Source organism: Cucumis sativus, chromosome 5 (genome assembly GCF_000004075.3).
Source record: "Cucumis sativus cultivar 9930 chromosome 5, Cucumber_9930_V3, whole genome shotgun sequence".
NCBI lineage: Eukaryota > Viridiplantae > Streptophyta > Magnoliopsida > Cucurbitales > Cucurbitaceae > Cucumis > Cucumis sativus.
The window spans coordinates 19464386-19475863 of record NC_026659.2 but is presented as its reverse complement, the minus strand read 5'-3'; the positions used below and the strand labels follow the sequence as shown (position 1 = coordinate 19475863).

The following is an 11478-nucleotide window of genomic DNA, read 5'->3' as shown; positions in this document are numbered from 1 at the left end:
TTTGTATTTGACGAGCATTGATAAAGAAGATGAAAGATACCCATAGATATTTAATATGGATATCGAACCTTTTGATTTACGAATACATAATTCTCATACCTTTTTGTTAATCAACCATTCGGTTCATGTAAAACATTTCAATTTTGAATAAGTATTACTTTTGAAACTTGATCTTCAAGAAGATACATATTTCCACAAATCTTCTTCTATTGAAATTTATATGTTTATAGTGCTTTATAATGAACAAATATTGCAAAAACAAGCATTGCACAAACATTCAAATACTCTCATAGATACTAAAGAAGTCTAGCAGTTTTAACTTTTGAAACAATACAAACACAAATCCTTCAAAGATTTTTCTAAGAAAAGCTAAGTTTGTACAATAGTAAGGTGTTTTTAAATAAGTGTTAAGAACACTTGAAAAGTTGATCTAAATGGAATAAGATTTGAAAGTTTTTATTGATAAACAATAATGAGATAAATAAAATATGTTAGTGGATGTTTTTAAGTTGAGAGCAAGTTGCAACCTTTTGCTTTCAACCTGGATTCAAGATTGAAAAACTTCAATCCACATCTTACTAAATCTGCTGTTTTCTTTTTCATGTGTTCAATTAACAATTCCTCACAAACGATGCAGTTAGCTTCAGTCAGCTGTTTCCTCTCCCTCAGATGCAAAAACACTTTCTTTGCCTCATCAAGTGTCCCATACTTCGACATTCCTGATATGATAGCTGAGTATGCAACTGAGCTCGGAACGCAATCTTGTAGCACCATTTCCTTGAGAACATCGATCACCATTTCCGCTTTACCCGACTTACATGCATGGACAATCGTTAGAGCATATTTAAATTCCTGAGGTCCACTCTCGATGTTCGCCAGGCAATCTCGAACAAGCATCATAACTGCATTGATCTCACAGATTTTGAAGAGACCTTCGGAAAGAGAACAGTAGGCTGCAATGGAAGGAACTGAACCCAGCTCAACTATTTTGTTATGGGATGCACAAGCCTCTTGGATTTTACCAATTTCTACGAAACATAATAAGGCAATGGAGTAAGTTGTTGAATTGGGTTCGATATTTGAGTTCTTCATGTCATTGTAGATTTCTAATGCCTTATTTGCCTGTCCATAGCGATGAAGAGCCCCCACCATGACATTGTATAAGGCAACACTGCCATATCCCTTATCAATCATGCCGTGAAATACATCTAAAGCTACGCTTATTTTGTCCTCCTCTTCTACCATAAAAGACAAAAATTTGGAAAGAACATCATCCACAGAAAATTCCAACTTCTGCAACAAGCTTACTAACTTCCAAAAGTCGTCCATTCTACCCGTCTCCACATACATCATCATAATAGGTTTCACAGTTTCGAAATCTGGCTTAAGATCCTCTCGTATGGTTAACTGAAAGAGTTTATAAGCCTTGTCGACTTGATTTACATTACAAAGACCTTTAATGAGGGAATGATATATCCCCAAATCAGCTCTATACCCTGAATCTACCAAATCCTTAAACAAATCACAAGCCAATCCAACTTTCTCATCCTGCACAAACGCCTCTATCAAAGTCCCATAAATTGCTCTGTCTATCAAAATCCTCTTCCCTTTCATCTCTTGAAACAATTCATACCCTTTTTGCGCCCGCCCGACTTTGCACAATCCAATAATCAAAGTCCCATATGCCATAACATCAGGCTCTACTCTATCTGCTCTCATTTCATCCCAAACTCTCAAACAACCCTCCAAATTGTCCTTAGAAGCCAACACCTTCACCATTGCTGTATAAGCAAACACATCAGGCTTACACAAATTCGCCCTCATTCGAGCCAAAAGCTCAAGCATTTCATCAACCCTCCCTGCTTTACACAACCCTTTAATCAAAATCATAAACGTGACACTCTCTTCCACTAGCCCATTTTCCTGGAAATCCCTATAAACAGTTAAAGCTAAATCCAAATGATCTGTTTTGACTAAGGCATCGAGAATCCTATTATACAAGAAGACACGGGGAACAACCCCAAACTTCTTCATCTTTTCATAAACATAGTAAACTCTAAGACCTCTATTGGCATCACAATGCATCCTAATCAGAATCTCAAACTGTTTTTCACTAGGAGGCTTACCTTGCGAATCCATGAGCTCGGGGATCTGATCAGCAGCTCTGAAACGATTGTGGCGATTCAAACAATAAGCAAAAGCATTGTAAGAAGCAAAAGTGTGATGAAACCCCTTTTGTTTCCCAGCCCAGTAGAAGAACTTGGAGGCTAAAATAGAGTTAGAATCACGACGGTGAGAAGCCTTGAGAACCTCCGCCACAAGGTCCGGAGTAACACGGCGGAGCTTGTTGAGTTCAGAGATCACCGGGGGGCCCCACTGGTTTTGATTCTTCCGAAAGACGTCGACAATGAATCGAGCAATTGGGGAAAGACGGAGTGAGGTGGAGAAGAAGGCATCGGAGGTGGACGACGGGAGGTTGGAGCGTTTTTGAGATGGGAGATCAGGATCCCAGTTGTGAAGAAGGAAGGGTTGGGGTTTTGGGGAAGTGGGTTGGTGAGGACTGGGTGGAGGGAGGGAACGGCGGTTAGTGAAGAAGCCGCCGTAGACGGTGGGGCGGTGCTGGTGGGGGTTGCGGTGGCGGTGGCCGTAGTAGAAATACTGCTTATGGGGTTTTTGAGGGGGCATTTCTTGGATGGTGAAATCGCATAGTTCGTCAACTTAAATAGAGAACAGTTAGGTCAGGTTGAGAATCGCCGGAGGCATTCGTAATCGCAACAGAGGGTATAACCTCCCTAGTAGAAGAAAAAGATGACGGATTAAGTGTAAAGACTGTTTTGAAGAGGATTTTGTCCGCATCACTCCCACGTACGGTTCCTCAAACATATCGTATCCAACATCTTGCTTACATACAAAGGGACATCGCGTTTCATTGAACTGACTGAACTTTTCAACCACGACTGTGGATTATCCTCACGATGGTATAAAAACCCGATACGAAGATCCATCTCCAAAGCCTAGCTTCATTTCAAGACAACGGTGGGATTTAAATTTTTTTAGATTGTTTCAATTTTTTTTAGATCCATCTTCCACTCGCGGTTGAAAGGTCCATGTGAGCCCGATGTCATCTTTATAGCCCTCTCTCCAATTCAAAACAAATCGCATGATTTTACATTTCAAAATTTATTGTTTCCACGCACCTTCTACTTGCAATTGAGAGTCCCATCTAAGCCCAAAACCATTGGACTTACTTTTTTGGATGCAATCACTCATTTGAAAATTTTAGGATCATTCCTATAAAAATCGGATTCATTTGGAAAATAACACTTCTTAAGTTATTATTGGGCATGTACAAATCTTTCTCCCTTAAACAAAATTTGTAAATTTATTGCAAACTTTTGTAATTTAAAAAATTTATTGCGTGTTTTAGACTGACAAATCAAGCAAATTTTAGTGAGATTTGAGTTCAAGGAAAGGATCTAACTCATACATATATTGCACTTACTTCACCTTATTAAAAAATAGAAAAACACATTCATTATATATTTTCTACCACAGCTAATATTTATATTAGTCCATATATTTGAGATGCCACAATAGTAGTTTATTAATGACAAAGTTAGACATACTATATTCAAATTCAAAATGACATACGAATCTCTCAAGTCGTATTGCTTCTACTACGGTTGGAAATGCCACAAACTTAGCGTATATTTGTAATTAACATCATCTTTGTAAAGTTTAAAATCATTCAACCAAATTAGATTAAAAGAATAACTACGAAGAACTAAAATTTTATTAAAGATTTAAGAACTGAATTTGAACCATTAATGATATTTTTACTGAATGATGAACATAATCAAGGCCATTCCACAGATATTTCAGTTTGAAGAATATGCAATAACATAATTACATATCTAAGCTAATCAGCATTCCGACCAACTTTTAACTAATCATTATTAAGGGGGAAAAATTACATACAATATACATGGAAGTTTCTTAGTTCCTTGAACCATTTCTTAGCCACCTGATTCGATCATATAAACACCTCTAAAAAAGAAGTAAGCAGTTTATTTATACCTCAGCTTCTCTTTTAGGTCGATTTCGAGTTCGTGGAACAGTTGGTTTTTCTTCAAAAGATATTTCTGAACCATCTTCGTAATCCTCATCTTCCTCCATGATGGCTTGATTAAGAGCAAGCTGTTTCACAAACAAAATTCAACAGAAGGCTCAGTGCCCATTCCCCAATCATAGGAATCAATTTCCCTAAAAAATCAGTTCCCCATACATAAAAACGAAACATGTCATGTGTTTTTCCAGCTCTTTCATAACCAAGAATGTGGAATTTAAGTGAAGCTACATGATCGAACACATCCATGATGGTCTTTGCCATCTTCTTCCTCTCCCTATTTTAATGCTTCCAAAATATTCCTGCTTTAAGCAAGGTCTACGAGGTAATCAAGGTGGGAAGAACTTGAGATGCTTTGGGATGCCTTCGAAGTCCTAATTTAGGGTTTTCACACATGGAAAACTTGTAAGTTATGAACATTAGGCCTATGGGGTGTCCAAGGTGGGAAGAACTTTGGTTTTTGAAAACTAAGCTTATAAATATTACTTTCACATCTGATTTTGTTTTTCCTGCTATTTACTTCTTAAGCTTTAAAGTCCAAGTTAAGTTTTGAAAAACATGTTTCATTTTGAAATTTGGCTATAATAATTCATATATTTCTCTAGGAAATATAAAAACAAGTTGTGACAAAAAAAAAGAGCATAGTTCTCATAAACTAAATGGTTATTAAACCATGGTCTAGTCATTTAACATCTCAGAACTGGCCTTAAGGTACTCTCTCTCAAGCTCAGTGGTAGTGGTAATTGGCGAGAAATGAGGACATATGAGGCCCTCTCTCGAGCTTACTGGTACTAGATTATCCAATTCAATTGGGGATCATCTAATCAAATGGCCATGAATCTACAAAAATAAGCTTTTGAGCATTGATGAACAAAGGGGGCAGCTTTAGCGTGGGTGGGACCGTGGGGGTGTCTCTCCTTTTTCTGATCCCATTGAACTTGAAAGTGTGCTTAACAAATTGAAGCAATCACCCCCATGGATAAGTAAGTAAAACCAGTTCTTGCAGAGCTAGCTCGAATGCATCTTGGTAACAATGTCTCAACCCTGTAATATTTGACCTCAATAAACCCATAAAACACTGCATAATCCTAGTTTAGGTGCTGCCATGTGAAGAAGCCAAGCCATGTCTTCAAAGACTAAAATCATAAAACAAAACAACCATACATATTGTAACAGTAAAACATAAGCAAATGTGATATTCCTCAACAGTTGACAGTAAGCCTTAATTAAATCAAACACAAACCTCAGTACAATAGAAGTCTCATTTCAAAGCTCAAGTAAACTTATCTAAACCAAACTTGAACGGCAAACCACCAGAATCTCATCAAATTCAGTTCCGCAAACAAAATGAAGCGAAATTAGAAATGAATAATAGAGGTTACCTCCTCAAGAAACTTCTTGTCAAGGTTATCGCCGATTTTAAGGGCAGTGAGGACAGTGATGAGAATAAGAGATAAAGGGATGGAGAAGGCGAAGATGTAACTGCTGGTGCTGGCGCCGGCACGAGTCGTCACGACTCGTAAGGTCCTGGAGGGCGATGGGTTGGCGAAGAATCTGACCGGCGGGGAAAAAATGGAGGGTCTGAAGAATGGCCGTGGGGGAGCAAGGGGGAGAGTGGAAAAGGGAAAGGGTCGGGTGGAGATAAGGAACCTGGCCATGGCTATTGCCTATTGGAAGTGTATGGAATTGGAATGGACATTGTTGAAGGCTTGAAGTTGTTGTTATGTAAATGGGTGTGATGATAATGGATGGCCCAACTCCAATTCAATGGACCTCTTCACAATTACCCATTTGAAACAAATGTGAAGTTTATGTATTTTTCAAAATTAATGTAAGCAAACTACGATGCTATTACTTGGCTCCTTGGTTGTTTCGGTTGCTAGTGCTTCCCAATCCTTACTATCTACGCAATTTGTGCTTCCTTTCGCTATCCAACTTGATTCTATTTCTCCCTTTAGACTCGTAGTTAGCATTTGGAGAGTTACTTGGTACACTTTTATCATGTTAGGTGTAAGGGTAATATGCGTGTTCATCGTACTACTTTGTGTCCTATCCAAGAGATTAATTATTTTTATTTGTCATTCTAAACGGTTGGGGCTTCTCTGATAGGGATTCAAGTGACAAATTCTCGTTGGGACCTTTTTCTCTTGAGTTATTTATGCATCTTTATTGTTTTTTGTTATTCTATATGGTATTTTATGTGTGTCTTGACCTTATAGCATGATGTTCTTTTTTCTTTTACGACGTATGTACAAAATATTTACTAGTGTTTATTTGATAGCACCCAAGGGTAATAAATAAGTGTAGACCAACGTTTTTTAAAAAAAAATTAAAGTATTTCAAAATCTATAAGTGATATGCTTTTATTATCTAGGAGTTAGATCTAAATTTTGTTATATTATACTACATTTTCAAATACTTAGAATTTTATCAATAATATTGCTAGAGATTAATGATTCAGAGGGAGTCTGACTTTGTAAGGACATTAAACCAAGTATCAATAATATACTTAGAGGAAGCTAAGTAAAGTGACGTGATTTTGTTGTAATTATGGATATTGTGTCGAAAAGATAAGTTATATACATGTAATTCTTTTAAACTCTGGTGAACATTTCTTCTCAATTGAACATAAATATAGACGTGTTACATCCAATTGGGTTAACAAGTTTCTTGCATATTTCTCTTTGTTTGTTTTTTTTTTTTTTTTTTTTTTGTCAAATTTGCTAAAGTAAAATAAGAAAAAGAATAATTTTGATGATTTTTCTCTAGTTTGTAGATAATTTCAATTTCACTGCTATATTTAAAAATATATGTTAATAATATAATATATATTGTAATTGCTATTATGGTTATTAGTTAATGTGCATTATTATATTATTTGATTTTATATATATATATATATGGTATTTATTCTCTCATCCTAACCATTTTGTTATTTAAATATATTTCTTATTTGATTTTCGTTATATTTATATTTTACACGTTTCATTCGAATTCTCGAAGTTTCAATTGTTGTAGCTCGTCGTTAAAGACTGAAAATAGTTTGTAAACAAGTATTTAATCAATCATGAAGTCTTTTAGCTCTAGCTTGTCATTTAGCCTTGAAGCATAATGATTGTCTCTAAATTGGTTTGACTTGGAAAGTTTTTCCATGAATTTCGACCCTATGTGTTTCATTTGAGCTAGGACGAGCTTGGTAAGTTTCATTGTTCCCTTCATTTGAGTTGGTGTGAAACCTCATTTTCTAACTCATACTCTATTTTGTTGTTTTTCAACATCTTATAAGATATTAAATTAGGTTATTAGTATACAAACTCCTTGAATAATAATCCAACTCAACTCAATCTAACCATGAAACATTTGAGTTAGTCGGATTACTTGAATTTTTTTCTAAAATTAAGCAAAATTTCAAGATGTAAACTTTTTATCTATTTCACACACACACGAGTTAAATTATTTATAGTAGTTGGCGCGCGCACACACACAAATGAGTTAAATTGTTTATAGTAGTTGAAGAATAAATTATTTAAAAAATCATAAAATTAAATTAGATAAATATATGTGCATATAATAGTAACTAGTATGCATAAAAAATATATTTTGTAAAATTAAAAATTAGTTCGTATTCCAACTCAAATGAATTGTAACCCAACCCAAATCTTACAATTGAGTTTTTCTGAAGTCATCCAACTATTTGGTGGACCAAATCAATGACTAAAATAAATTACCGTAGAGATGTTAAATGATAAGGGGATCATAGTGGAATCTTCATCCATCCCCACAAAGAATGGTTCAACTTTCTTTGTTAAAAGGGAAAAGGGAAAAAGATACAAAAGTTGATAGAAGCATTCAAAGTTAGCTTCAACTTTTTTTTAATTAACTTAGCTCCAAGGTTTCCTAAAGTTATTTTATTTCTTTTATTATATATATATAGACTAGCTAAAACCTCATTTTCCTCCTATGAATTCTAACCTTTTGTTCCATTTTAATCTTTCATTGTCAATTCAATTTCTTGAACTTGGAAAAAGATTCATTTTAGTTTCTAAAAGTAATAGTTTTTTTTTTATACTTAGTAGGTTAATATTCACTCCTAAAATGTTTAAAGATGATGTGTGTCTAGTAAGCTTTAAATTTTAAAACATATGCCTAATAATTATCATTTGTCTTAAACTTTTGGATGCTGTGTGTTTACGTTCTTATTTTTCAAAATGCCTTCTAAATATCATCAAACCTAGAAATTTGCATGTGGTAGTATAAATATTTTACTTTTTTAATGAATTTGGTGATTTATAAATTATATTTTATTTAAAGCTCAAATATCTATTATATCTAGAAAGTTGAATATATCTACAAAATCGAAGGTGTGTACTTGTCCATTGTATTGAGTACTTTTTAAAAATTGAAAGTGTTAATACCTCTTTCTATATATATATATATTATATTTAGAACTAACTAGTTTACTTACATCAAACTAATCTGATGATAGCATCATGTTTGATCCTACATTATTTGAATGTTCAAAAGAACTTGTAGAATATTAACTTCTATTAGATGATCTCTTTCCTTTTCGTAGTCTTTTTTTTTTATCAAACCTATGTCCTTTATTTATCAATAGATCAAACTACGATGGTTGAAAGAAATTATCTTTATAAATTGTGAATTTTTCTAGCATGCGAAACAACACGTGCACCCAGTATTCCTTGGTGCAAAAAAATCAATTAGCACCATGTGACATGTTAAATTAATTAGATATTTTCAAAGTCTAGGGTCTCAACTTTTCTAATTTTTCAGTAATCTAGTTGGTTTTGCAACGTGTTGTAATGTTTCTTTCCAAATCCCTTGCTCTATTTTTTAACTTTTTAGATTCAAAATGTGTTCACATCAATCGGTGTAAAACTCAAAATATGAGAACTTCTCAAACACAAGTTAATTAAAAAAGATAGAGGAAACCAAATGAATAATTAACCCAATTGTATTATACTATTTTCCACCATAACCTATATGCATATATATGTTTGGCTCCCATACAAATCTATATATTAACTCATCCTAATAGAGATATTAAAAATTTCCATATATATATATATGTTCTATATACATTAAACAATCAATTAGCAGAAGAAGAAGAAGAAGAAAAAAGAACCAAAATGAATGAATTAAATATATTCAAAAGTTTAGGGTAAGTATGAGAGAGAAGAGGGTTTGAAAAGTCTAAAGTCCTCAAAGGCAATTTGTTTGGCGAAGGAGCACTATGGGTTAAAAAACAATGGTCCAATATATCATATCCTTAAACATCAAGACTCTAATCAAAGTTTGTTCCATCAAAATATTATTTATTACAAATACTACTTTTCCTTTATTTTCTTTTTCTTTTCATTTTAGAAAAAAAGGACTTTCCAATTTGGCTTTCGGTGGTTAGTTATTGTATTTCAAATTGAAGGCTCCCCCACTCTTGTGTTCGCCCTTTCTTGACCGTATTATCCCCACCACTTCAACTCTCATCAAAATTATATATTCAAAACCACCCTTATTTTAAAACTTCATTTTCTTTTCTTTTATTATTGTTACAGGTAGATTGGCGTTAAGTTCATACGACCAATTAATAATCTTTATCAATCCATGATGAGAGAGTTTAAAGTGAACTTAAATGTGAACTTGGAGTGAGTTCTAAAAGTTTTTGGAGTGCCTAGAATGAGCTAAGAATCCGCGTTTAAAAGCTTAGAGGATGTTCAAAGAACCCATGAAGAACTATATATATAGCTTGCTTATAGAAAAGAGAGGAGTTCAATATAGTATATCTATGAAGAACGTTGAAGGACTCATGTAAGCGACATTTGTAGGATGAGTATTGGAGGACTTAGAAGTCATATAGGGAACCTTGGAGATTCCATTGCAAAACTCACACAAGATCTTGTAGAAATGTGTTAAGAATTGAGTAAGATTGATGCATGCACTTAATTAAGCATCAATCAATTACAACATCAAGTGGTGATAGTGTATAACCGTTCAACAAGTATTAACTTAGAGGTTTCAAAAAATTGAAAACCAACAATTACGAGCCTAAACATAACTACAAAAACCAATAGTTGAAGATATGTCCATATATAAAATTGTCTACTATTTTCTGCAATTAAGTTGCCAACAAACCTGAGACTAATTTGAATCTCAAAGTGTACTCTATGGCTCAACCAACACCATTCAAAGCTCTTTTTTTCTTCATAAAGATATTTGTACTTTTTTTTTCTTCCATAGTACAAATTTAGATCTACTATAGTATATAGAATGTTATAAAATGTATGCAAGTATATATTGCAACAAACTTTGTTTCATTTTTGCTATTTTAATTTAATCCTCTCGCATTTTTACAATATTTTCCATCCTGCTTAATTTTATAATTACTTGGAACGCTCTCTTTAATTATTTATCTTTGATTTCCTTTGCTATACTATTATTTTCATCCACAAATTGGTTTAAGTTTTACTTTGCATATTGGATGTTGATTTTTAAACATATATATGCATCACATGATGGGTAGGTTTTAGACGTAATACATAATTTAGCTAAAATATCTTACTACCTACTATGCTTTTTAAATGATATTAAATTATAAAAAGACAATTGTAAGAAGTACCAAATTTGCTCTAAACAATAAATTGAATCCAAGATAGAATAATGTGTACCATAATTATACTATATACTATGTAACCAAAAAAATGATGTAATATTAAAATATCAAAGTATTCATAAAATTTGGACACTTTTTTTTTTTTTTTAAGGAAAGTCAAATTGGTATCTATAAAAATGTTTAAAATACATTTGATTAGTAGAAAACCTCAACCAAATACAATAAAAAAATTGAAAGATATTTATAAGATGCATAGTGTCACATGTAAGGAAAGATTCCTAGAAACATACATATATTGATTGCTCTAGCTAATTAACATGCACCTTTTGTATTCTCTTTATTACCTACCAAAATTAATATTCCTCCATCAAATTATTAATAACTTTAAGAATACTAAAGAAAATGATTAAATTATCAATTTGGTTATCCATTACTTTGACTTAATTTCAATAATTGGGTTACTGTGTGTGACCATAATTTCAACCTTATCCTTAGTTTCAAAACCTTTTAATTTGATTTGTAAAATTAACTAAAATTATGGTTGCACCCAAATTGAAAGAAAACAATAATACAAGATAAACACAAAAATTAACATAAAAAAATTACTTTAAACTGAGAGATAAACTATGTCTATCTTATTCATCTAAGAAAATTGGAAGAAATTTACCCACATTCTTGTGTAAGAATTAATAAACGGATGATTTTCAAAAATAAATCTTAATAAACA

At 33.0% G+C, this 11478-nt stretch overlaps 2 protein-coding genes across 2 annotated transcripts; both read right to left on the bottom strand.

Annotated features, from left to right (window-relative positions):
• Positions 1-335: 335 nt before the first annotated feature.
• LOC101209362 (pentatricopeptide repeat-containing protein At4g20740) lies at positions 336-3096 on the bottom strand. The gene has a single exon (XM_004140238.3). The coding sequence runs from the start codon at positions 2683-2685 to the stop codon at positions 505-507; it is 2181 nt and encodes a 726-aa protein (XP_004140286.1). The 5' UTR covers positions 2686-3096; the 3' UTR covers positions 336-504.
• Positions 3097-3811: 715 nt separating this feature from the next.
• LOC101209610 (hypothetical protein) lies at positions 3812-5857 on the bottom strand. The gene is made up of 2 exons (XM_004140239.3): positions 5509-5857; positions 3812-4197 (listed from the first exon to the last, which is right to left on the bottom strand). Exons 1-2 carry the CDS (start codon positions 5782-5784, stop codon positions 4072-4074), a joined length of 402 nt encoding a protein of 133 aa, XP_004140287.1. The 5' UTR covers positions 5785-5857; the 3' UTR covers positions 3812-4071.
• Positions 5858-11478: the final 5621 nt, after the last annotated feature.

What these genes read in the sequence shown, in the direction of transcription:
- LOC101209610 (XM_004140239.3), bottom strand. Translation starts at nt 5,784, where the DNA reads ATGGCCAGGTTCCTTATCTCCACCCGACCCTTTCCCTTTTCCACTCTC. An exon ending in ACAAGAAGTTTCTTGAGGAG is followed by an intron (nt 4,198 to 5,508) that starts GTAACCTCTATT and finishes TTTGTGAAACAG; the next exon opens with CTTGCTCTTAATCAAGCCAT.
- LOC101209362 (XM_004140238.3), bottom strand. Translation starts at nt 2,685, where the DNA reads ATGCCCCCTCAAAAACCCCATAAGCAGTATTTCTACTACGGCCACCGC.